At 47.1% G+C, this 27,531-nt stretch overlaps 1 protein-coding gene across 1 annotated transcript; it reads right to left on the bottom strand.

Annotated features, from left to right (window-relative positions):
• Positions 1-448: 448 nt before the first annotated feature.
• AAGAB (alpha and gamma adaptin binding protein) lies at positions 449-27,356 on the bottom strand. The gene is made up of 10 exons (XM_070953375.1): positions 27,265-27,356; positions 20,982-21,172; positions 17,165-17,261; positions 15,150-15,239; positions 10,191-10,274; positions 5,225-5,307; positions 4,649-4,742; positions 3,790-3,894; positions 2,446-2,495; positions 449-1,970 (listed from the first exon to the last, which is right to left on the bottom strand). The coding sequence occupies exons 1-10, from the start codon at positions 27,329-27,331 to the stop codon at positions 1,893-1,895; spliced, it is 939 nt and encodes a 312-aa protein (XP_070809476.1). The 5' UTR covers positions 27,332-27,356; the 3' UTR covers positions 449-1,892.
• Positions 27,357-27,531: the final 175 nt, after the last annotated feature.

Here is a 27,531-nt window from a genome sequence, read left to right as displayed (position 1 = left end):
AGCAGCTTTAACCAGGACAGGCCATGCTGGTCCCTGTGGGAACCACAAGCTTCCTCTTCCCCAAACATTCCTTTGTAGACAGGGTGGCCGTGCCAGAAGAGGATTCCCCAGCCGGTGGGGTGGGGAATGGGAAGGTAGACAGGTTGGGAGAGGCAACCTTCAGTAAGCAGCTGCTTTCCTTTTTTCCCTACCTTGATCCCATGGCTGTTAAGTGGGCCGGTATCCACCTTTCATGGCCAGCCCCTTCCCCTCAAAAGCCCTCCCGTCCCAAACTCTGCAGCCCCTCCAAGTTCCAGTTCCGAAGGGCTACCCCCAGCCCTTCCTGGATGGGCAGAATGCAAACTGACCAGACATTAGCCTGTGTTTTGAGCAGACTTTATTCATTCTAACACAACACCAAAGAAACAGAAGGTCGTCGTCGTCCGTCCGTCCCCCGTTTCCCCCCCCCCCCCCCCGTGGCTGGACCACCACACAGCCGCCTTTCCCAACAGGGCCATCTCCAGGTCTTGACAGCAGCAGCAGCAGCTTACATCTGACCCAACCGGGGATCAACGGCTGCGGATGATGGGAGCTGCAGCCCAAAATGGCTCAGGAGCAGCTGGGTGGCTACGTCTCCCAGTAGAAGAGGGGTGAAGAACTGCACAGAACGATGGGACCCCAACAGGCTGCAGCGGTGAAGTTTCCAGCAGCAGCAACTAGATTCTAAAGTGCTTTATTTGCCTGGGGGGTGAGGGGTGGGGGGGCTGCTTCAGGCCTGGGAGCGGCTGGAGATGGCTCGGTTCTGCTGAAACCAAACACGTTCCGACACTAAGAGGGAGCCCCTAGATTTACACGCCTTTTGCAGGAAACGGCATACAGGGCCTGTCGGTCCAGCCTTGCTGCTTCTGCATAAGGTAGCAGTCCCCAACCTTTCCCATTTGGTGGCCCGGGGGTGTGGTGGGGAAGGGATGGTTCCCCGCGAGTGGCAGCCGTGCGCATGAGCACATGCAGCTCTATTTGTGCCAGCGGCGTGTGCCCCTGGTACTCCCACAAATGGAACTTCATGTGTGCGTGTGAGCGCCCGCCACTCACAAGTGGAGCTGTGCATGCACGCTTGCCTGTTGCTTGCCCGGCCCGGGGGGGTCAGGGACCCCTCCTGGCATAAGGACTCTAGTAGAATCCTAATCTTCCTGGCTGCAGGCTTGGGCAGAGAGAGAATTGTGCTCCCCTTCCCTTTATTGTTTCCAAAGGCTGTGAAGCAACAGGCTCCTCCAAGCAAGGCGGGAGTTGCACACAGCCTCTCTCAGCTGCCACTGACGGGACACCTGGGGGAAAGGGGAACGTGCTCAGATGTTTCTCCTTGTGCTGGTTCACCCTCCGCTTCCAGGCTGGGGAGACGGCAAACAAGCTCTGTCTCCTCTTGGCCGGCCAGCATTGGATAAACACTCGGGATCCGATTCCAAGTGAAGTTGAGCCAAGAGGAGCTGCCTCTCGCAGCCTTTCTCCCCTTTTAAGGGTCTAAGGGACATCAGGACTCCTAAACTAACAGATAACTTGCGACGAACATTCCCCTCCAGATTCCAGTCGGTATTTTGATATGAAGACAAGTTAGAAGGCAAATGGAACCGTCCAGACACTGTGCAGCTTCTCCTTTAGTTGGGAGCAGGTTCTGTTCACTTGGAGGTCCACATTCCCCTTGGTAAATCCAGGCAGGGAGATTGCGGAGGCAGCTACTTTCCAGTGCTGAAGAACAAGAATGAACTAAGTCTCAAGGGATACCCCTTCACCCCCACCCCCCAAGTCTCTGCCAGGGCTGCAGAGGAAACGAGGCCTCGTCAAAATCTGGGTGGTAGTCAACCCCCGTCACACGTCCAGAACCGGAGTCCCGTTCCAGTCTGCAATCCCGCCCATCCTTAGTTGTCCTCGTCAGAAGACAAGCCTTCAATCTCATCCTGGTCTCCTCTGATGGCCATCCAGAAGGCTTTGGCAACCTAGGAATCAAGCAAACAGGCTGAAGCTCCCGGAAGCTCAGCCCCACACCTATGGGAGACCAAACACCCTACAACAGGGGTCCCCAAACTTGGCAGCTTTTAAGACTTATGGACTTCAACTCCCAGAATTCTCCAGCCAACTATGCTGGCTGGAGAATTCTGGGAGTTGAAATCCACTAGTCTTAAAGCTGCCAAGTTTGAAGACTTCTGCCCTACAAACTCCCTCCAGGTAGATCTGTCAACTTAAGCCATGAGGGCATCAGTGTACACACTTCGCTTCTATCCTGGGCTTTGCAACTTGGGGAAACAAACTAAAATCTGAGCGTGAATAATTCTGATTTTGGTTGGGGAGAGAAGCTGGCAAGAGAAGAGACAAGGATTAGGAATCTCTCAGTGAAATGCTAGGGGTACTTAGCAAGCAGCATCTGGCTGGGTTTGGGCTCAGAAAACAAGTATTTCCAATCCCAAATCTTACCTTTTCAGCATGCAGTTTTCTTTGTTCGTGAGGCAGGGTGGCAGCCTTTTCTGGAAAACGAAAGGGGAAGAAAAATCACCTTTGGCTAGAGAGCAAAGAAAGATGTCAGTGGGGATGAAATAGAAAAGGCTGTATGTAAAGGTACAAAAAGGACAGAACACAGAAACTGCCTGCCCTAAAAGAAGCCAGAAGCAGCCGGTAGGCCCGCAGGAACTGATGGGTGCAACTTCAGCTACTCCTTTTTTTTAATTATAAAAGTTTTTTTTAAAACAAACAAACATACAAAAAAACAATACATCCTCAATCATTCAGTGTTTCATCTGAGTGCATATTTTGTGTCTTCTACTCCCTCCATCATTTTCATATATTTCTATCATACCTTTATATTTTCATTTACATTGTTACATCATTCCTCCCAAATTTCTTATATTTATATTAATTCATCAATTATCTAAATTTTTATATATATCTCTTCTCTAACCATTGATATAATTGCCCCCATACTTTAAAATCTCCAATTCTTCCTTTTCTTTAATTACCAATGTTAATCTATTCATTTCGCACATATCGGCACATTCCAATATTTTCTTAATTACTTCACCCTCTAAAGGGATTTTCTCTGCTTTCCAATTTTGCACAAATACAGTTCTCGCTGCAGTTACAATATGTATAATCAAATAAGTATTCTCTTTAGTATATTTCTCCGGTAAGATGCCCAATAGGAACAGTTCAGGTTTTAAATCAATACGTTGTTTTATCATTTCCTCTAGCCATGTTCTAATTTTAATCCAGTAATTCCTCGCTTCTAGACATGTCCAAACTTCAGGTACTCCTGTCCCCACCTCTGATCACACGTTCCAGAACATCCCTCCTTGTTCCTTCCTTCTCTACGCAGTTTTCCCACCTGTGCAAGACCCCCAAGGCTGGAGGCAGGTAAACGCTAGTGAGGAAACCCAACCAGGCTCTTTCTGACTCCAGCAGATAAATTGGGGAGGCAGAAAAAGGGCTGCGTTGCATGCCCTTATAACATCAGTTGCCAGAAGGTAAGGATGGATTCCTAATTTCCTGTTTTCCTTTCTTGCTCCTGTTAAGGCAGAGGAAACCGGAGGCCAGCCAGAGGCCTCCAGAGCACGGGGCTGGGCTGCTGCTTTCCTCCTGCTTCCTAGATGCTACTGCTCGGAAACTGCATTTCCCAGCATTCTCCTTGCCCTCCCGCCCCAGCCCCTCCCTCCATTCCTTTGTGGGTGGGTCAGGCTGAGGAGAGCTACCTCCGAAAGCCAGCCTGGCAAATTTGCACGAAAACCGAGTTATTTTCCGAGTTTGGGGAAATAAGCTGAAGGCTACCTTTCATTTCCTTCAACTTGGAGAAGAGTCGCTCAAAGTTCTCGATGTCTCCTTCTCCTGCGGTGAGGCTAGCGAGCTCTTGAATGTCCGTGTCCAGCACTGGGTCTGAAAAGAAGCCCAAAAGAGAGGCAGCTCTCACTGGGAACGGGAAACCTTGCCATGGCCAACTCGCTGCAGGACAATTTAACGATTCTATGTAATTATTTAAAATAAATAAACATTATTTCAGTTTTTGCCATTCCCATTTCATTCTGTCCCTCCGTTTGCATTCTGTTCTTTAACGATTCTATTTCACCATCACTTTGATATTAGTGTCCCACAGGGAGAGGTCCAGCGGTGAAATCCAAATTTTTTTACTACCGGTTCTGTGGGTGTGGCTTGGTAGGTGTGGTATGGCTTGGTGGGCTTGGCAGGGGAAAGATACTGCAAAATCTCCATTCCCACCCCACTCCAGGGGAAGGATACTGCAAAATCCCCATTCCTGGGGGAAGGATATTGCAAAACCTCCATTCCCATCTCACTTTGGGGCCTTCCAGAGGTGGCATTTGCCAGTTCTACGAACTGCTCAAAATTTTTGCTACCGGTTCTCCAGAACCTGTCAGAACCTGCTGGATTTCACCCCTGGAGTGGTCCTGCGGTAAGTTGGCCGTGGCGAATTGTCCTAGACCCGCTCTGACTGACTGGATTGACTGATTGAGCAGGAGGTGGATTGGGACAGGAAGAGAGCCCCTCCTACAACCCCCGAGAGTCCTCCTGAGTGGGGAGACTGGCGGGGCTGAAAGAACTTCTTGCAAAACAACTGATGGAGGGAACAGACCTGTTTTCTCCACTTCACCCTACTTAGCAGAGAGGCTCTTACCAGCCACGGGGTCCCCCTGGGTTCCCTCCGCCGGGGCCAGGGCTGCTCCTGAATCCAACACAGATTGGGCCCGCTCTGCCGGCAAAGAGTTGGCCTGGCGGGGAGGGAAAGAAGTCGAATCAGACTCAACCCCCTCCAGTGGAAATTGGCCCAAAGTACGGGTTGACCTGAGCCAGCCTCAAGGATGCAAATTCCATGAAGCCGGCAAGAGCCAAACCGGTTCAGAAAGGACACCTGTGTCCAAATCTAGGTAAATTCCGATTGCAATACCAAACACATAATCTGGTGATCCCTGGGACTTAATGTTTTAATTGTAAGGAACATCATTAAATTTCCAGGCCTTCTTTTACAAAAAATGTTGGAAGATGAAGAGCCCTGCCCAGTAAATTAAACCTGAGTACCCCAGGGTTAAATCAGGGGCATACCAAAGAAGAGGAAGAGGAAGAGGAAGAGGAGAAGGAGGAAGAAGAAGGAGAAGGAGAAGGAGAAGGAGAAGGAGAAGGAGAAGGAGAAGGAGAGAAGAAGGAGAAGAAAAAGGGACATCCCACCCAGGAAGTTTTAAAAATGGCTGTTTACTTCTGGAGCTTCATTCTTGTCTGACCCAATCCTGCGATCTGCCCCCACTAAGGCTGGGAAAAGGCCGAAGCTGTGACTCGCCTCTGAAAAGGAAGAAAGGATGGTCAGTTAGCAGAAGGTTTTGATGGCTGGCCAGGCATCTCCCAGCCCTGGCCTGGAGGAGATTCGGCTGTGGCTTCAGAAACTCCCAGCCAGAAGCCAAGCTACCTGGAGGCTGTGGCTCAGGGGCTTCCACACGGCCCCTGCCTGAGTGTGCCGGTCACTGAGGGCCTGTCACCATCCTGGAGTAGGCTAAAGCCAGAGGAAGGTGATCTAGCACAGAGGTTCCCAAACTTTCCAGCTTGGCAGACGGGCGGAAGGTTGGTTCGCAAACACCCACCACCCACGCAGATGGGGCTGCACTCATGAGCACCCTTGTCGGCCGCTTGCGTGGCCCAATTCTGAACGGGCTGTGGCCCGATAGTGGGCTGTGGCCTGGGGGTTGGAGACCCCTGGTCTAGCAGCAGTAATTGCAAGGCTCCCTCAGGCTTCTCCTCTGGCCTTTCTGAGGAGAATCTGGGAACAACTGCCGCTTTTCTTGGCTCCTTCCTGCCCCTGCAGGAGTACCAACCTCAGGGAACGTATTTCACAGAGAGACCCCTGGCCCTCCATCACCGGGGGGGACGAGGGACGGGGCTGTTTCTGTCATCAGCGGTTGAAAGAGTTCCTCTCAAAACAAACGTGAATTTGACCCCAAACCCCCAAAGCAAGTCCACCCCAAAGTGTCTCCCCGCCCAGATTGTGGCTTTTCAGCTTTTGCAGATGGGGAAACCACGACCGTTTCTAGCGGGAGAGCGGCCACTTCCCCTCCCACCTGCAAAGAAAGCCGAGTCTGCCAGTGACTCAAACTGAGAGCACCAAGAATCAAAACCCAAAGCAGCAGGGAGCAAAATTCTTGGCGGTTAGTTACATTTCTGCCCAACGGAAACCGCCTGAAAAGCCGGCTTGCCACGACTTTCCCTCGTGCAGAGGGCCCTTCCAAGCAGAAGATGCCACAGCCGGACTGAAACTCCGGTTGCAAGAAAGAGGCTGTGGGGAGGGGAGGGGGGGGCACCTGCACCACCTCCCACTGGCTTTGCTCAGGCCTAGGGAAACGGGCTCCCCCCCCCAGCATTAAACTTCAGTGCAGTACAGGTAGTTCGTTTAGTGTCCTCAGGTCATGCTCTTGCAACCTTCTGACAAGCAAAGTCTAGATTCACGTCACAGTCGGGTTACTAACTTATCAGCTGCAGTGATTCACTTAACATCACTTAACAGTGATTCACTTAACAACGGTGGCAAGAAAGGTCGTAAAAGGGGGCAAAGCTCACTTAGCAAATGTCTCGCTTAATAACAGAAATGTTGGGCTCCATTGTGGTTGAGGACTACTTAACGGGTGGGTTTCCCTTACCTTTGCTACCGGTTTGCTCGTACACGCGTGCCGCTTCTGCACATGCGCAGAGCAAATTTGATGACATCTCGGTGGATGGGTGGAGCCTCCCGCTGCCGCTGCTACCGGTTTCCCCGAACCGGGGCGAACCAGTAGCAACTCACCACTGTACTGTAATCGTATCTCGTGCATGCAAATGGCCTAGTTAAGCCTAAAGCTGCCTTTCCTCTCCCTGGCAGGGGGTCTGCAAGCCCACCATTGCTCTCACTGGCCAAGGAAGCAGAAGGCCTCCTGCGTCTCACCCGTCAAACCCAGGCAGAACCTTGGCGGCAACCATTGCGGGTGCCATCTTGACATTTTTGACTCCTGATTCCACACTCCTGTCCCATTGGGATGCCAGGCCCTGTAAAAGCAAGTGTGATCTCCAGTCTACCCTTCTCCTAAAACAGTGTTTCTCAACCTTGGCCGCTGGACGATGTGTGGACTTCAAGTCCCAGAATTCCCCAGCCAGGCTGGGGAATTCTGGGAGTTGAAGTCCACACATCATCCAGCGGCCAAGGTTGAGAAACACTGTCTTAAAAGTATAAAATCAAAACCACATTCGAACACCAGTTTTTAAGGGGTGGAAACACAGGCAGTCCTCAATTTATAACCACAACTGAAGCCCAAAATTTCCACTGCTGCTAAGCAAGGCAGTTGTTAAAGAAACCACGCCCCGTTTTACAACCTTTTTGGCCATGGTTGTTAAATGAACCACTGAAGCTGTTAAGTGAACCATGCAGTCGTTAAGTGAATTGGGCTGCCTCCGTTGACTGGCTAAGCACCGGAAATTTGGTCACATGACTGTGGGGATGCTGAAACGGTCGTTAAGTGTGAAATCTGATCATAAGTCACTTTTTTCAGTGCCATTGTAATTTCAAATGGTCATTAAACAAATAGTTGTAAGTCAAGGACCACCTGTACTGTGAAAAACTAGAAGGACTGGAGAAATAAAGGGGATCTCTGGCAATAAAGGGGGATCTCACGAGCCCCACATCACCCTCAGCATCTACCTCTACAGCAGTCTTTTTTGGTCTCAGCAATTTGGAGATATGTGGACTTCAACTCCCAGAATTCCCCAAGCCTGCTGGAAAATGTGCTGGCTGGGAAATTCTGGGAGCTGAAGTCCCCACATCTTCAAGTTGTTAAGATTGAGAAATGATGTTGTATAGTGTGGAATCTAATGTTTTATGATGAATGTTATTTTTACAATGACTATAATAATGATCTATCACTGTTGCTGTATGTACACTGAGAGCTTATGCACCGGAGAGAAATTCCTTGGGTATCTAATCACACTTGGCCAATAAAGAATTCTAATTCTAATGCTCTAAGGCAGGGATGGCGAACCTTTTCGGCAACAAGTGCCCAAACCGGAACGCGCATGCATGAGTGTGCATGTGCGCGCACTGGAGTGCCGGAGACCAGCTGGCCGGCAACCTCATGCCTGTTTTGGGGGCCGTTTTCAGGCATTTTTGGGGGCCATTTTTTGGGTCATTTTCAGGCCGTTTTTCAGGCATTTTTCGAGCTGTTTTCCGGTGCCCACGAAGACCAGCTGGCCGGCACACCGGAAACCCAAAGACCAGCTTACCGGCGACTGCATGCCTGTTTTTTGAGCCGTTTTCAGGCATTTTGGGGAGGGCGTTTTGGGGGCCATTTTCAGGCCGTTTTTCAGGCATTTTTTGGCCTGAAAAACAGCCCAAAAAACGGCCTGAAAAGGGCCCCAAAACAGCCTGTTTTTTGGCCATTTTTTTGGCCGTTTTCCGGTGCTCCGGTGCCCATGAAGACCAGCTGGCTGGCACACCAGAAGCCCAAAGATCAGCTGGCTGGTGACTGCATGCCTGTTTTTTGGGCCGTTTTCAGGCATTTGGGGGGGGCATTTTGGGGGCAGTTTTTCAGGCATTTTTTGGCCTGAAAAACGGCCTGTTTCTTGACCATTTTTCGGGCTGTTTTCTGGCACTCTGGCACCCGTGAAGATCAGCTGGCCGGCACACTGGAAACCAGAAGAGCAGCTGGTGATGGTGCGCGTGCCCACAGAGAGGGCTCTGTGTGCCACCTCTGGGATGCGTGCCATATGTTCGCCATTGCGGCTCTAAAGTGACCAACCTGATCCTCTGTTCTGACCCATCGGACATGCCTGCAACTCAAGGCATTCTGAGTCCAGGTTGCCACCCAGGAGACCCCAGCCATTTCTCTACAATGAGACTGAGATTGAGAGAGAGACTTCCTTTCTCGTTCTAGAGCCAGAGGTGGCTTAAGGCTGAACCTCCAATCAACTTTTGTTTCTCCTAAGTGCCAGTCGCTGGTTCTGTCACAGGTAGGCACAAGAAGCCGCCGACAATGCCTTAAAAAGATCCCTTCCTGGGGGATGCCATTGATAACCAGTTGAGTCTTGTGACTTTCGGCAGACAGCTGAATGTGGCAAACTAGAGCAGGGGTCTCCAACCTTGGCCACTTTAAACCCGGCGGACTTCAACTCCCAGAATTCTCCAGCCAGCTTTGCCAAGGTTGGAGACCTGTGAACTAGAGCTTCGTAGAACTGGAAGGTTCATTTAGGGTCAACCATCACTGGAGGTTTCAAGGAGCCTTGGTGGCGCAGCAGACTAAAGCACTGTTAAGTAGCACCAGCTGCCTGCAATTACTGCGAGTTCGAATCTCACCAGGCTCAAGGTTGACTCAGCCTTCCATCCTTTCGAGGTAGGTAAAATGAGGACCCGGATTGTGGGGGCAATAAGCTGACTTTGTATATAAAAGAACACCGCTTAGGGGGGGCCGAAAGCCCTACTAAGCAGGTATATACAAAAGTATGAAGGCTATTGCTTAACGCATTGTAAGCCTCCCTGAGTCTCTGGAAAAGGGCGGCATATATCAAATCAATCAATCAATCAATCAATCAATCAATCAATCAATCAATCAATGATCGGACACCCATTTATCTGGGGTGGTGTCAAATCTTCTGCCTTTGGGCCTGAGGATGGACTAGGACAGTGGTCTCCAAAACCTTTGTATCTTGGTAGGCCTGCGGAGGGGCATCGGGGGGGGAGGGAGAGGAGATGGTTTTGTGCACCTACCACTTTCACACATGCTCGCCCACTTCCACGACCCCAGTTCCAAACCCACTGCAGCCTGGCACTGCAGCCACAGACTGGGCGTTGGGAATTGACTAGAAGACGTCCAAGCTCCCTTCCAACTCTGTTATTCTACGATTCGAAGAGCCCAACCTGCTACCATAAATTAAGGCATCTACAATTGCTTATGCCATCTTTCCGGACAACTGATTCCATTGTTGGATTCTTCTTACTGGGAAGACGCAACTTCCAGCAAAATATGTTTCCTGTTGTTATTCCATGAGGTGTGCCCCCCTGCCCCGCCCTCCTATGGACTGTCGAGAGCAAGTGGTAGCTGCCTCCCACAGAATTGCCTCCCAGTGTGCCAGACGTCTGGGAGAAATTGCTCTACACCCATGCCAGAGAATTATTGTCATTGATTTTTAAAAGCTGACCTTAAGAAACCCCCTACCGTTTTTTATCACGATGTTTGACCACACGTTGGCATTCAAGGCTTGGATGATTCGCTTCACTCCTGTAGATTCTGGAAAATCGTCTAAAGGGGGGGACGAGGAGAGGAGAGTTGGAATACGACTTATTACAAAGGCTTCGTCAGAAACAGAATCATCATCATCATTTAACGACCCCATAATCCCTTGCATGGTGGAGTCTGGGCAACTGAATGAAGCTAGCGGAGGGTTTTACTGGCCGGATGCCCTTCCTGTTACCAATGCTGAGTTTTGTTCAGCAGATATATTCTCATGGTGCCCAGAGAGAGAAATATCTGCCTCTACCTAGGATTGAACTCATAGCCTCCTGATTGTGAGGTGAGATCACCACCTCTAGGCCACCACACCACTCTCTTCGTCAGAAACAGAACGAGGATTCAGAAACTGAGAAGAATAAACAAGGCTGGAAACTGTTCTCTTAACATGGTCATTCTCAGTTCTCAATCTGAATTTACCACCACCAGGGAGGGAGGCCTCACAAAATGCTGGCAGAAGCATTGCAGGTAGTCCTCGAATTACAACCCCAGCCACATTTCTGTTGCTGAGCAGAACAGACAGTTCTTCAGTGAGCTTTGCTGCATTTTACGACCTTTCTTGTCACCGTTGTTAAGTGAATCACTGCAGTTGTGGAGTTAGTTTCACGGTTGTTAAATGAATCCGGCTTCCCCACTGACTTTGCTTGTCAGAAGGGCGCAAGACGGGATCACGTGATCCTGGGACACTGCAACGGTCACAAATATGAGCCAGTTGCCAAGCGTCTGAATTTTGATCAGGGGGATGCTGCAACTGTCATTAAGTGTGAAAACTGGTCATAAGTCACTTTTTTCAGTGCCATTGTAAGTTTGAACAGTCACTAAATGAAAAGTTGTAAGTCAAGGACTGCCTGCATTATAAAGACCCTTTTAAGAGCCATGGTGGCGCAGTGGTTAGAAGGCAGTACTGCAGGCTACTTCTGCTGATTGTCTGCTGTTAGCAGTTCGACAGTTCGATCCTGACCAGCTCCAGGCTGACTCAGCCTTCCAAGGTCGGTAAAAGAGGACCCAGATTGTTGGGAGCAAAAGGCTGACTCTGTAAACCACTCAAAGAGGACTATAAAGCACTGTGAAGCGGTATATAAGTCTAAGGACTATTGCATGTCACCCCTAGTCCTTTTCATCAGACTAGACCCGAGATGGCGAACCTATGGCGGACATGCCAGAGGTGGCACACAGCACCCTCTGTGCATGAGCATGCGCCTCCCGCCGACCAGCTGGTCTTCAGGTCTCTGCCACGCATGCGCGGGGGGCATGCGGGGGGCACATGCGCGTGCATGGGGGTGGGACATGTGCAAGGGGCTCCCACGCACATGTGCAGGGCGCAGGCGGGGGTCGGGCATGCATTGCATTTTGGGGGTTCGGCCACAGTTTGGGCACTTGGTCCGGAAAAGGTTAGCCATCACTGGACTAGACCTACCCAATTCCTGCAACCGTTCTTCATATCTTTTAACCTCCAAAACAGGACACAATGTTCTAAGTGTGGCCTTATCAGGCATGAGAAAGTGGGCCTTCCACTTTAGGTGAGTAAAATGTGGACCCAGATGGTTGGGGTCACGCGGCTCAGCTGGGATCATCAGAGGCTTTTAAAAGCATTTTTTCTACAACCTCTTTGGCTGAAGAGGTTATAGAACAAATGTTTTTAAAAGGAAAAGCCTCTGATGATCAGTCAAGTCAGCTGGGATCGTCAGAGGCTTAAAAAAAAAAAAGCTTCTGCTGATCAGGCAAGTCAGCTGGGATCGTCAGAGGCTTTTAAAAGCATTTTTTTACAACCTCTTCAGCCGAAGAGGTTGTAGAAAAATGGTTTTAAAAGTTTTTTTTAAAAAAAGTTGGCCACGCCCACTCAATCATATTACCCCCCCTACCAAGCCACGCCCACAGAACCGGTAGTAACCAATTTTACATTTCACCACTGGTAGAGAGGGCTGTAAAGCCCTGTGAAGTGGTATAGAAGTCTAAGTGCTTTTGCTGTTGCTTTTGCAGAGTCTGGGGAAATCTTTCTGATAGTCCGCGAACCAAGGATGGAATTCCAGACTCAGCAAAATAAATAAATGAAATAACCAAACCTTTGCAAGCTCCATTGATCTAAGGCTCAAACAGAACAAGGGGCCCATGCTGACTATTTTGGGAAAGAGAAATTCCTCATGTAAAATGGCCTTAAGGAGGATTGCCAAATTCTTCACAGCTATCCCCTCTCAGCCATGAAATCAAGGTAGTTTTCGACTTACAACAGTTTATTTAGTGACCATTCAAATTTATGACTTATGACCATTTTTCACACTTACGACCGTTGCAGCTTCCCCATGGTTATGTGATCAAAATTCGGATGCTTGGCAACTGACTCCTATTTATGACCGTTTCAGTGTCCTGGTGAGGCCGTGTGATCACTCTTTGCGACCTTCTGGAAGCCAGATTCACTGAACAACCGTGTTACTATCTTAACAGCTGATGTTGATTCACTTAACAACGGTGGCAAGACAGGTAGTAAAATGGGATAAAATTAGCTTAGCAACTGTCTCGCTTACCAACAGAAATTTTGGCCTCAATTGTGGTCTTAAATTGAGGACTACATGTAGTTAAAAAAAAAAACAACCTCCAGCCTTTTCTGCAACTTTAGAAAGCTGTGATCTCCTCAGGCGGATGACTCAAACAAAACTATCAAAATGACAATCCAACCAAAAGAATAAAAACTGTTATATCACCTTGAAGGCCTGCCACACAATACAAGTTTCAAACGAAGCCTTGGCATATTTTAAAAGGGAAATTCTGATAAGAAATGACTAGGCAGGAACCGATTACTCTTTTTTTTGTTCGAATCCTAAAAATACCAACCAGCTTCGGGGGTGAAAGATGCAAAACTAAAATAAAATGACAGCCTCTTCTGAGCCTAAGGATGTATTTCTGGACTGGAACTGAGTTTGTGACAAGCCATCTTATCTGTTTAAATCTGAGATGGAAGAAATAAGAGGTTGTTTATGCCACTAAGGGAGTCAGAGATTTCTTGCCTAATCTCTCAAATATCTATCACAGAGGTCTTCAAACTTGGCTGCTTTAAGACTTGTGGACTTCAACTCCCAGAATTCTCCAGCCAGTATAGTTATGCTGGCTGGAGAATTCTGGGAGTTGAAGTCCACAAGTTTTAAAGCGGCCAAGTTTGAAGACCTCTGATCTATCAGGAAATAGCTCAAGAAATACTACACTATTTCGCCATTACACCCATGTAATAAACAAAACCTCCCTTTACAGCTCTTGATGCAGCAGCCCAAACTCAGACTTCCCAGGGCACAGACAGCTACACCCCACGTTTATATATTTATTTTTTATTTATTAAATGCATATACCGTCCATCTCACAATCAAGTGACTCTGGGCGGCATAATCATAAAAGCAAACATACAAAACATTCAAACGTTAAATATGAAAATTTGGCCTTCAAGCATTTTTGAATTTTTTTTTGAAAAACTTTGAAAAGCTTTTTTAAAAAATTGAAAAGGCACCAATATAAATATTGTAAGCCACTCAGAGTTATCCTGGGTAGGGTGGGCAGCCAATAAATTGGATGGATGGATAGTAGATTGGTAGGTGGGTGGGTGGGTGAGTGGGTGGATATGTAGGTAGGATAGATGATTGATAGATAGATAGATAGATAGATAGATAGATAGATAGATGGATGGATGGATGGATGGATGGATGGATGGATGGATAGTAGATTGGTAGGTGGATGGGTGGGTGGGTGAATATGTAGGTAGGATAGATAGATAGATAGATAGATAGATAGATAGATAGATAGATAGGATGGATGATAGATAGATGATAGATAGATAGATAGATAGATAGATAGATAGATAGATAGATAGATAGAAGATTGGTAGGTGGATGGGTGGGTGGGTGAATATGTATGTAGGATAGATAGATAGATAGATAGATAGATAGATAGATAGATAGATAGATAGATAGATAGATGATAGATAGATAGATGATAGATAGATAGATAGATAGATAGATAGATAGATAGATAGATAGATGATAGATAGGATGGATGGAGAGAGAGAGCCAGACAGACAGACACAGAGATAGGTAATGATAGACAGACAGGCAGGAGAGAGACGCATCTAAACAGAAATGTGGATTTGCAAGGCTGCCTATATCCAGGAGCTTCTATGAGAAAAAGTGCTATGATCCACAATTTTTACGGATGTGGTGTAAATGACGCAAAGAAACCAGGAGAAAGCATCTTGAAGGACCAAGTTCTGTGGAGCAACTTAAGCACCCTACACCTCTCACTAAGGGGACTGATGGAGGCAGTGCAGGAAACATTTCCGGTCCCCTTCCAACATCTGGCCCTCCGTCCATTCCTCTCTCTCTCTCTCTTGCAAAGATGATCTCAACCGTTTTGGAAGTCAGAAAGAGCCACGCCAAAACGCTCAGCTCCTGAGCCAATGTGGTGAACGGAATAGATGGGCAATTTTTTTTAAAAAAAAAGGTCTGGACAGGCAGACACTGAGAGAGACTGGATTTGTTACGTCCCGATCCACACATCCAGGGCTGTTTTTAAAAAAGTTGAGCTGGCAGCCACAAGGATGTGTGAGACGCTCCGCCTCTTTCTTATGCGCAATGCACATAAAAAAAAAAAAGAATTGCAACCACATCGTTGTGGCTACCAGCTCGACTTTTGTCGACCACACCCTGTGGAGACCCTCACACACATCCCAAACCACGGTCTCCGACTGCCTGTGACGCAGCAACCCCACTTGATTCAGTGGGGAGAAAAAGCCATGCTTCCGGCAGAAAGACGGGCATTTTCCTGGCAGGGACGAAACTTGCCGATGACCCCAAAGAAACCGAACCGCTTGAAAGTCGCTGCGGGCAGGAGGCAAAGGCCAAAACTCACCGTCCTCATCCGGAAGCTCCTCTGGGCTGAGCTCCACCAGCTCAAAGCTGTGCTTGATGCACCACTCTTGGGCCTTCTGCCGGCTGATGCCTACAAAGAGGAGAGGAAAGGCGGGGTTTTTTGCCAAGAAGGGCTCCCACCGCTCTGGGCACTGGTGGGAGAAAACTCCCTGGATGGGATGCACGGCTGAAAACTCTTGGAACGTTCTGGGGAAGGCTGCATGTGGACAATCTGTTCAGCGTGGGAAATGCAACAGGTAACTCTAGGTGATCTGCTAAACTGGAAAGGTTAAAATAAACTGGAAATGAACAGGAAGGCCTAAAAGGCTGTAGAGATTCTCAGTCATCCAAGTTACAGTTGTCCCAAAGGTGCTTTTTCAGGAGGCAGCTGGACTTTGTTTTTTCTTTTGAAGATGTTTCGCTTCTCATCCAAGAAGTTTCCTCAGTTCTGACTGGATGGTGGAGAATGGAAGGATTTGTATTCCTTGCAGACAGCTGGTCATTTGCATCCTTTTAGAGGGTCCTTGAAGCACTTGGAGGTTTCCAGAAAAAATTGCAGACTAAAGGAACCATTAGCACTACTCAAGTGACCCTGAGGACATCCAGGTGGCCTCAACAACCCTCTAAAAGGATGCAAATGACCATCTGTCTGCAAGGAATATAAATACTTCCATTCCCCACCATCCAGTCAGAGCTGAAGAAGCTTCTTGGATGAGAAGTGAAAAGTCTTCAAAGAATAACCAGAAAATCCAGTTGCCTCTTGAAAAAACAGCTTTGGGACAAACAGGGAGGCCTATTTCTCCATCTCTGCCCTTTTGGCATCCTGTGCTCCACTCGGCCCTGCTCCCCCCCGCTGCCCCTTCCACCTTCGCTCTTTTCCTCCTCCAACTGCTGACCAGGTGCTCCCGGCTTGGTACTGCACAAGACTGCTGCTGGGCACGTGCAGACTTTCCCCCAAAATTTGCACAGCCTTGGGAAGAAGGCCTCACAAGGGACCGAGCCCTGGTGAGGGGCAATGGCCACGCGGATGAGTGCAAGACAGCGAAAAGGGCAGAGATGGGGGAGACTGATGGGTGGGGGAGTTCAAGTGGAGGTGAGCATAGCAGGGCAGGAGAAGACTACAATCCTTGCCAAACAATGGCACAATCTTATCCTAACAACCGCAATTTGGGACTGCCAAGACTGCCATCTGCCATGTACAGTGTGGGGTGTGATGTTTCACCTGATGATCTTTCACTTAGTGATGGAAATTCCGGTCCCAAATCAGGTCACTAGGCCAAGACTACTTCCATTCCGCGGGAAAGCCTAATCCGTGATGGCGAACCTGTGGCACACGTAGCCATATCAGTGGGCAAGCCAGCTCAGCTCTGCTGATTTTCGGGCCTTCTGGGCCCACCAGAAGTAGGGAAACAGGCTGTTTTCTGCCTCCGGAGGGCCTGTGGGGGTGGGGAAGGCCCATTTTTCTTTCTCACCTGGCTCCAGATCCTCTCTATGCATCTGGGGAGGGCGAAAACAGCCTTCCCGACTCCCTCGGAGGCCCTCCGGAGGCCTGAAACAGCCCACTTCCCAACTCCCGGTGGGACAGGAAGTGATGTTTTTTGTTGTCCCCAGCCTCTATTGGGTTGACAGAGTGAGAAGCTGGTCATTGCAGAGAATGTTGGCTTATATTTATCAAATGTTTTCATAATTTTTTTTTTTTCAATTTTCTTTCAGGTAAATTTTCTTTCAGGCAAACGTGGTCGTTCTTTAAAAATAATAATTCAATTGGGGAACCGTTCCACCGTCTTGGGATGTTGAGGTAGCCCTGGTGTCTGCAGTTGCTTAGCTGGCCTAAGACCAGCACTGAGAAATTGTAACCCAGGAAGCAGCCTGCGGAGTCTAGCAATTCTCCAAAACCACAGAGCTGGCCAAGTTCTCAGCTTCAGATTTTGAAAATATGGCCTTTCCAAGCCAAGCTGCTCCCTCTGTTGCTTCAGTCAAGCTTCACAACTTAACCAGAGTTTGTCATCACCTTACCATTTTCAGAGACTCTGTCACAGACCAAGATCATCACTCCCGGGAGCCAGTTTTCTATAAGAGAAAGCCACTGAGAGATGCCATCCAGCCCAGATATCTGTAAAAGGAGATACAAAGAGCTGGCTTCTTCACTGCAGGCTTTATGGAGTGTTACAAGCAAAAGCATATCCGGTTCTATAAAAATCCTTATAAAAAGGAAATCTTAGGAAGCAGAAAGGTTTGAAGGGAAATCAGCCACCTTAAGCTTTAGGTCAAAAAGTGACCCAAGATGTCTGTGGCTGAGAAGGGACAAGAACCTGGTGTAATGACCCTGTTGGAAGCTGGTTTGGAGGAGAGAAGGAGTTGGAACTTCACATAAAATCTGCAAATTTGACATCTATAGGCGAGCATTAACTATTACGGTAATGGCCAAAATTGTGGAAACCTTTTGGAAAAAGTGTATTTTCTAAAACTAGCTAATAACACCACTTTTTTGGGGAGTAGTACCATAAAATTATATATCAATGGAAAGATAATTTAATCAAGAACGTAATGCAATAACTTTTAGGAAGGATTTGCTATTAGAATAGCAGTTACAGTATAAAGAAGAAAAGTGAAACACATAAAAAAAAACAAGATATACAAAAATTATCACCATAGAAAAAATGAGCTATACAAAAATTACCACTACGTCAGTTAATACTTAGTTGGGTTATTCATACTTAGCATTAATAACAGCCTTACAACATCTTCCCATGGAGCGAATCAAGTCTTTTACTTCTGCAGCTGTTCTAATGTGAAACCAAGATTGAAGGATGGCTTCTATTAACTGGGTTTTTATTGCTGGGTAGCTTCTGACTAACAAGTTTCTTTAGTCGGCTCCATAGATTTTCAATTGGGTTAAGGTCTGGGCTATTCCCAGGTCATTCCAGCAGTGGAATAAGATTATCTTGAAACTCAAAAAAAAAAAAAAAGTGGTGTTATTAGCCATCAAACCTCAAAAATACACTTTTCCCAAAAGGTTTCCACAATTTTGGCCACTACTGTAGGACTCTTAGACCCTCTTAAGCAATCAAGGAATAAAGGCACGGTGCAGAGTTGTTGTCCAGGAGTCTAAACACACTGCACAGTTGAACAGTTGCCATCTAGTACAAGATGATTTTGCCTACTTAAAGGTTTCATAATTTACAAACCATCAGTAGAGAGCAAGCTATTACTATTGAACTTTGAGGAGCGCGTAAAAAGCACAACCACCCCAGGATAGGCATGGGGTGAGATTTGTCCTTAATTCTAAGCCAAGCTACTAAACTAGCTTTCTCCATGGAAGAAAAGAGAGTTGGAACCGAAGGTGGCTTGTTCTGAGATTCCCAATTCCATTGCTTTCCTCTTCTCCTTTAATTGCCACTACTCGGGGACTATCAAGGAGTTGCAAATAACTGAGAAAGGCTCTCCTGTCCTGCTAAGAAGAGAGAGCAGAGAGGTCTAGATAGAGAATCACCAATTAGGATGTCAGGTGGTCCTTCTCTCTACAGAAGGAAAGCCTAGAGCAGGGGTCTCCAACCTTGGCAACTTTAAGCCTGGAGGACTTCAACTCCCAGAATTCCTCAGCCAGCAAAGCTTAAACTTTAACTTTAAATCCTCCAGGCTTAAAGTTGCCAAGGTTGGAGACCCCTGGCCTAGAACAGTGGTCACCAACCGGTGGTCCTTGGACCACTGGTGGTCCGTGAGAAAATTTTGGTGGTCCGCAGAAAAATTATTTGCATTTTTTTATATTGCACTAAATCAGGGATTCTCAAACTACGGCCCCTGGAAGAGGTGCAATGAACGTTTGTGTTGCTGCAGAGAGTCTCCCCCTTCGGGGTCTTCTTGTGTGGGTCAGAGGGGGGCAGAAATTCCAACTTTGGGTCTGCTTCGGCCTCCTGGTGCAGGGCTTTGGGTGAAGGCTGGAGGGAAGCACCGTTGGTGGTGAAGAGCCGGAGGGCCTTGGTCCAGTGGGACTGCATCATGGCCTGGAACTGGCTGACCATCTCAGCCCACTGAGCCTCCAGGCGCCGGTAGCTGGCCTTGCACTTCCCCAGGTCTTCCCTCTGCTTGGAAAGCCTATGCTCCTAGTCCTCAGTGAGGTGCTTCTGCTGAGCCTCCTCAGTCAGATCCAGTTTGAACTGAGCTGTTTTGCCAACTCTTTCTCGTGGTGGCTGCTTAGCTCTGCTTCCTGTTGGGGCCCTAAGGAGCCCGGGCGGGGAGGCGAGGAGTGGCTGGGAGGGGAGGGGCGAGTAGAGGCCTGCGAGGTGCCCCTCAACATGAGTGACATCGAGTTGACCATGCCCACCCAGTCACATGACTACCTAGCCACGCCCATCCAGCCGGTCATTAGGCAGAGCATATTAGTGGTCTGCGGGATTTAAAATTATGAATTTAGTGGTCCCTGAGGTCCGAAAGGTTGGTGACCCCTGACCTAAAAGATTCAGGAATATCTGTGACAGGCAGAGGGTTGGTGGTATCCAAATCTTTAACTTTCTTCCTAGGAGTCACATCTATCTACTTCCAAAATTAGGTCTAGATCTAACACCTGCACGTTTCAAACCTATTGTTCAACCAATCTACTTGATACATCGATATACATTGCTATGTATACATCATGGGTGCTCCATCGCTGAAGGTCTTCAAGAAAAGATTGGACTGGCATTTGTCCGGATTGCAATAAGGTTTTCTGCCTTGGGCTTGTGGGAGGGGGGGTGGGGGTGGATGGACCAGAAGGCCCCCAAGATCCTTTCTAGCCCTATGATTTTAGGATTCTACAAAAGTCAAATCGCATGTCCATCATACACATGTAATTTTTAGGCACTGTTTACATTTAGATGCTTTTATGTGGAGGAAGAATAGTATCAAAGCCACCACAACAGAATGCAACTTTAATCTAAGCAAGTAGATTTCACAATTTTATACATTTGATAGAAACTATCCCATCCTTCATTCAGGAGGTCTGTGTTTCTCCTATCTTTTTTTTCTGCAACAAGATGACAGGGTAGGTTGGATTAGGAGAGTCTGACCCAAAGTGACCCAAGGAGTGTCTGTGGCTGAGAAGGGACTAGAACCTGGGGCTCCCAGTCCCAGCCCTGAACCACCAACCACCCTCCCTCTTCATACCGTGGAGACCAAAGTTATGCTAAGTAGTGAAAGCTCTACAATCAGTAACATCCTACAAATCTCAATAAATCCTCAGAAAGTTTTGAAGAATAATGTATGCCAATGCGTATCTTTTCATGAAAACCAGAATTTCTCAACCTTAGCAACTTTTAGATATCTGGACTTCCATGAACTTCCAGATATCTTCCAGAAACTTCCAGAATTTCCCACCCACAAACAGTTGAAGTCACTCTCCAAACAAGGAATTGATTTGAAAGCAGAGGGTGCTTTATAATTGGAATACATTCATCAGTTCAATGAACGTTACAGGTCACAGATGGCAGAACAACCCCTATACAGTGGTGGAATCCAAATTTTTTTACTACCGGTTCTGTGGGTGTGGCTTGGTGGGCGTGGTGTGGCTTGGTGGGCGTGGCAGGGGAAGGATATTGCAAAATCTCCATTCCCACCCCACTCAGGGGCCAGCCAGAGGTGGTATTTGCCGGTTCTCCGAATTACTCAAAATTTCCGCTACTAGTTCTCCAGAACCTGTCAGAACCTGCTGGATTTCACCCCTGCCCTTATAGTTTTTGAACCAGAATGTCCATCGGTGGTGGGGTGGGGGTTGGATTGGATGACCTCCAAGATCCCTTCCAATTCTGCTATGCTACGCTATGCTACTCTACATCCCAAACTGCAGGGCAACACTCACTGTGGTGCTGTCGAAGTAGAACAGGAAAGCCTGAACGGACTTGACAATTTCCGTCGTCACCTGAAACACGTTTGCCACCACGCAGAGATGGATGGCAGCCGAGTAATATTTATTGTCTATCGTCCAGGGGTAAAACCGAGCTCCGCTCTCTACGGCAATGTGCTCCGGAAGCTCTTCTTCTCCGGTGATCCCTGCAAGAGACAACAAAGAGACCTAAATAACCAGACAAGGAAGAGACCCTGGGAGGAAAGGAAAGGAAAAGGAGACTCACATCTGGAAAAAAAAAATCCCCTCGCCTGGTTTTAGGTTGATCCTTGAAACGCTTCATGGGCTGGGCAGAATTGTGGTGGATCTCCACCTCCATCCTCCCCTTCACAATATGCTGTTCCCAAGAACTAACTTTCATCTACTTTTACCAGCTGCCCATGAGAAGTTAGTTGAGCCAGCTAGCTAAGCAGTTAGTATAAATAGGCTTCCCCTTGCAACCCACACGAGGGTGTAAAAATATACCCATTTTATCATCGAGAATCTTGGGACCGTTTTGCTCAGATGGCCAGGCCTTGGGAAATTTCCTGCATCACCAGAGAGGTACAACTCTCGCCCAGCCCTCGCACGATAATGACACCTTTCTATATCTGGCTCCAGAGAACGTACCCATTTTCGGATAGGCTTTCAAGCTTATGTGCCACCCACCCAAAAAAGTCCTTCCCCAAACCCGCCATAATGACAAAAATAGTGGGTTGGGAAACTGTCGTGTCGTGGGAGAACTGCTCACTTTAATTTGTGATAATTCCAACCTTCGGGCAGGCCTGCGGTTTCACATACAAAAAGTTTTGGGGGAGAGAGAGAGAGAGAATCAACTGACGCATTTGGCAATCGCAATCTTTCGGCAGGCCTCCCAAGCTAACTTTTGATGGTTTGTGTTTTCATAGAGCACATGCCAGCTCGCTTACATGCCGGCTCCCAGCAATGAAACAGGTGGCCCCACATCTGCATACCCCTCCCCACAATCCGAGGCAGAGGAACACCTCTGGAATGCACAGATGTGTGAAATAAAAAAGGTAACAGCTGCTTCAGCCCGACACTTTTCCTTAGAGCCAACTTGAGTTAGAGGGCGAATCTCCAGTCAGGCACTTCCAGTGGTACCTCTGAGTTGTGCAACAGTTAACGACATGCAATCCTGCTCCATCTCCTTTGCCAACAAGAGGATGCTAGGGATCAATTCTCTCACGCATCCTTAGCTGACCAGATTTGACATCTCCTTTGTTAATATCAGTGTACATGAACTTCATTAACATTTACTAGACCGGTAATTCTCGAATTATGATCGGTCGCTTAGCCATTGAAAGAATAACAGAATAACAGAGATGGAAGGGACCTTGAAGGTCTTCTAGTCCAACCAACAGTTCAAGGCAGGAGCTTATACCATCCCAGTTAAATGGATCTTCAATCTCTTATTGAAAACATCCATGATTTCTGGAGACAAGCCATTCCACTGATTAATTGTTTGCACTGTCAGGAAATTTCTCCTTAATTCTAGGTTGGATCTCTCTTTGATAAGCTTTCCTTGTCCTGAGCCCAGGTGTTTTGGAAAACAGGGTTAGCACTTTTAAGACGATCCCAGTTCCATGGTTCCACGGCCAGCGGTCTGCAAACACAGTCTTGGTGTGCCTGGAGAGCCACCTGGTGGAATGAACCACAAATCCTTCTGCATAAGTACAAAGCAATGTGCCACAACTGCCAAAAGTGCCAATGCAGTTTTGGGTTATATTAATAGGGAGTATTAATGTCAAAACTGTGGAAAGTGCTAGTTCTGCTCTACACTGCACTGATGAGACCACACCCTAATACGGGACCTAATTCTGGTCAGCCCAGTGCAAGAAGGATGCTGAGAAACTGGAAAGAGCGATAAAGGGCCTATGAAGAACAGTTAAAAGGACCTGGGTATGTTCCACCATTAGAGCAATAATGATGCATGGGGATGTGAGAGTTGGACACTAAGAATGGCTGATCCAAGAAGAATTGATGCTTTTGAACTGTGGTGCTGGGGTAAATTACTGTATATACCATGGACAGCCATAGTAACTAACAAAGAGGTGTTAAATCGTATAAAACCAGAAATATCCTAGAAGATAAAGTCATAACTCTACGTCTGGTTTACTTTGGCCATGTCATGCGTGCAAATTCATTGCAGAAGGCAACAATGCTCGGAATGGTTGGTAGAACAAGACGACGGGGCAAGCAAAGACCTCGCTGGCTTGATCATATCAAATCTGATGTAAAGTTGAATATGCAGCAATTGAAAGAAGCTGCGCTTGAGAGGGTAGCATGGAGAGCAATTGCCTATAAAGCCACCAAAAGTCAGACACGACTTAAATGGTTAAAAACAACAAAACAATGTTCAACCAGAAGAAAAGGGGTTATGGGGTGACATGATCTCAGTCTTCCAATATTTAAATTGGAAATTAGATTGTCACAGGGAAGAAGGATTTATTCCCCACAGCCCCCAAAGATAAGAGCCAATGGAGGAATAGTGAGAGACTGAAAAAGTGAGAGACTGAAACGGGAAATATAGAGGAATTTTCTCGCTATGAGAGCTATTCAACAGGTGAACATCATCCTTCCTTCTGAAGTGGTGGAGTCTCTACCACTAGAGGTTTTCAAGAAAAAGTTGGACAGCCATTTGTCCAGGATGATCTAAGAGTTGCTGCACTGGGAAGGGAGTTGGACTGGGGTATCTCTCACGTCCCTTTCAACCTGAGGATTCTATAAAAATTATATATCTATGACCTCGGTAGGGTTTTTTTTCTATGAGACTCGTGCAAAGAAAGGAAAATCTGTCATTCAAGCAGACACTATCCTTGCTTCATACAGTACACAGGAATGTTTAGCTTGTTTCCGAAAACATCAATAATTTAGTACATGCATAGATGCAAAACTCATTACGCTCTTCCTTTTTAAGGGAATCGTATTATTCAAAGAGGAAGAGTAGTAAATAAAAGACAGAAACCAAATGTCAGGAAAGAAAATGACATTAACTAAATCTGAGGTTTTTCCTCCTTCTGTTCAATTGTGTTTAATTTCAGAGATTGGAGACTGCCTGGATAAGTCCCTGCAGGTTTTTTGGCAAGATTTTTGAGAAATGGTTTGCCCTTGCCTCCTTCCATGACTGATTCAAAAAAAACCCAGGAAGTTCTAGTGTCAAAGGAGAACTTCCCCAGGATTTCCCTGATCAAAATCTGATGTCTTAACTGCCACACAACTTCGGTATCACAATTGTGTGTGTGTGTGCATGTGTGCGCCTTCAAGTCATTGTTGAAACCTAGCATTTACCTGGTCTAGTCTCTGCAGTTTTCTTGGCAAGATTTCAGAAGTTATTTGCCATTGCAAATCCAAGGTGGATGTTTGCCTAAGGTGGGGCCAGAACTCACGATTTCTAGCCTCGTGCCTTTAGCACAACACCAAACTGGCTCTCAGTTTCACAAACACTGAGTGCTAATTCCCTGATTTTCAAGAGCACCCCTCTCCTGAGATTTATCTTCTCTAATTTATCTTCCCCATGAAAAAACTAGCAATATATATTTCTTTCATCAACAGTTTCAAGTAATCTGGTAATGTAAACTGAACGCAAACGATATAGCAGCTTGAGACAGAAGAGAAACTGTCTAAGTTCAGAGCAGATTAAGGAGTTGTTTATAAATAACCAGGGAAAAATACAGTAATCATTAAAAGCCACTATGTGTTTATTATATCAGAACATGTTTAGTTCTAATTAATGGCTTAAGTGTATTTTGAGAGACTTTCCACCTCCTAGCTCAGAAAATGCATGGATGTTAATGGATCTATTGCTGCACAACTGTAACTAGTGAGCACAAAGGAGTGACACCAGTGGTGAAATCCAAATTATTTTACTACAGGTTCTGTGGGCGTGGCTTGGTGAGCATGGTGTGGCTTGGTGGGCGTGGCTTGGTAGGTGTGGCAGGGGAAGGATACTGCAAAATCTCCATTCCCACCCCACTCTGGGGCCAGGCAGAGGTGGTATTTGCCGGTTCTCCCAACTACTCAAAATTTCCGCTATCAGTTCTCCAGAACCTGTCAGAACCTGCTGGATTTCATCCCTGAGTGACACCACATCGAATCTCCAGCAAACTACTATAAGCTTTCATCTTGAGTTCTGGACTTTGCTTGGATAAGGATATGGAGGAGCTTTATCAAACCAATAACTGGCAGGAGGATGGCAAGATTAAAGATTAAAAGAGAAGCAAGACACAAGCATTCATGCATTTAAGGTAAAAAAAAAATGAAGCCGTAACCATTCAACAGATTAATCATTGAGCCAGCTGTCTACTACTTATACTAAAAAGATGAACACCATCTCAGTTTGAATTCAACAATAATCTCTAGATCACAAAAGCGGTAGAACCATTTAGTGCTAATCAGACTAGATGGGAAGAACTGTGCCAGTTCTGGGACACTTATTTGATGCTGCCAAACTGGATTGTGTCAAGCAAGAGTAACCACAACAGGATGTATTTGAAAATAAAATCCCATATGAAATGGCTGAAAGACAGGGGTATGACTAGCTTGTAGAAAAGGCAATGAAAGGGCGACCGTGATAGTTATCTTCAAATATCTGAAAGGCTGCTATGTTTAAGATGGCAACAAGTGCCAGTTGACACTTCAATAGGGCAGGATTAGAGCTAGGAGGTGAGAACAGAAAATTGAAAATGTATGGCACATTTCAACCAAAGATTTAAGAGAAATTTCAATAGCAAAAGCTATTGAACAACCAAAAATAGTGGGCTGTTATTCTTTGGCAGTCATTTTGTTCAGCAAATTTATTTGTAATCAATAAAAAATAAGGAATTTTATTTTTATCCTTATTTTTAAGGAAGGAGGAAGGAAACGGGAAACTTGCACTGACCTCTCCTAGAGGATCCAAAGGCAAAATTTATCAAACTTACACACCTCCCACCCAAGTGAGGCACTGAACATGTTCCAAGCTCCTCTAGCTTCCTTATCAGAACAAAAAGCACCTAACAACTTTTTGAGGAAGATCTGCAGGAAGCAGAAGCCAACCCAGCATGGGTTTCCCAATAAAGGCCAACAGCCCTCCGGCCTAGTCTCGAAAAGGAAGTTCCTCCTCTCCCACTTCTCTTCCCTCCCTTTGGGTGGGGGAGAAAAGAATCTCTTTCTGGCTAAAAAGCAAAAAAAAAAAAAAAAAAAGCAAATTCATAAAAGAGGAATCTTGCTCAACAGAGCCTTGGTGGTGCAGCAGACTAAAGTGCTCTTAAATAGCACTAGCTGCCTGCAATTACTGCAAGTTCGAATCCCACCAGGCTCGAAGTTGACTCAGACTTCCATCCTTTCGAGGTAGGTAAAATGAGGACCCAGATTGTGGGGACAATAAGATGACTTTGTATAAAAAAGAACACCGCTTGGGGGGGGGCCCAAAAGCCCTACTAAGCAGGTATATACAAAAGTATGAAGGCTGTTGCTTAACACATTGTAAGCCCCCCTGAGTCTCCGGAGAAGGGCGGCATATAAATCGAACCAATCAATAAATCAATCAATAAATCAATCAATAAATAAATAAATCTCTCATTAGGATGGTCCTAATGACCTCCAATAATCTGTAGGAGCAAGACTTTAGAATAACTTTAATGTCACTTTAAATGTACACTAATCGGCATACATTAAAATGAGATTTCCTTACATAATAGTAAACCACAAACAGCTTTTACTATTAATTTATCCCTCCTTTAATATGCCGTTTGTGTATTTAATAACTTTTAATTCAACTTAAATGCCACCTAGCCACCCAAAGCAACTGGTGTGTGTGTGTCTGGTGTGTGTATTTTACATATATGCACACATATGTGCGTGCACATACACTGTCAGCTCAAGGCGGGGGACATATCTAATATTCCGGCCTATCTGTCCGGCCACAACCCCCCCGTGGGCTGGTGTGGGCTGGGGGAGAGGGAGAGGGACTGGGCGGAGGGAGGCCCAGAGCTCTCTCTCTCTCTCTCCCTCCTGGCTTCTCGGCCAGCCCCTTCCCCACGCAGGCTCTCTTTGGCCGCCCCCTCCCGAGCTCATCCCGATTAGTCCAGGCCTGGCAGGGCTACATTAGGGATCTCACTGGTGGCCGAGAGCAGCTGCTCTCTGCACATGTTCAGGGGCTCTTGGCTTAGAGGGGAGCACCTGTCACCACGGGCAGGATCAGAGCCTGGAAAGGGCCTCCGGGGAGCGGGGAGCCCGGCGGGGGCTCGAGCCGACTCACGTTTCACCAGCTCCTCCCCGGGGAAGCCCGCCGCGCAGCTGGTGATCAAGGTGCACGGGACGGCCATCGCGCACTCCAGCGGTCTTGAAGGGGCCGTCGCTTCCCTTTCCGGTGCAGGCCCCGCCCTTTCCGGGCCCTACCATTTTAAACAACGGCTGGGCGGGGGTGGGGGAGGGAGAGAAGGAAGCGAATCAAGTCACCGAACGGCTGCAGAAAATTAAGAAACCCGTAATCCCAGAAGAACTGAGATACGAAGCAGAGACACTT

This window comes from Pituophis catenifer, unplaced genomic scaffold (genome assembly GCF_029215685.1).
Source record: "Pituophis catenifer annectens isolate HBS135680 unplaced genomic scaffold, rPitCat1.0.hap2 SCAF_14, whole genome shotgun sequence".
Classification (NCBI taxonomy): domain Eukaryota; kingdom Metazoa; phylum Chordata; class Lepidosauria; order Squamata; family Colubridae; genus Pituophis; species Pituophis catenifer.
Note: the sequence above shows the minus strand (reverse complement) of the source record. Positions and strands in the feature narration are given on the sequence as shown.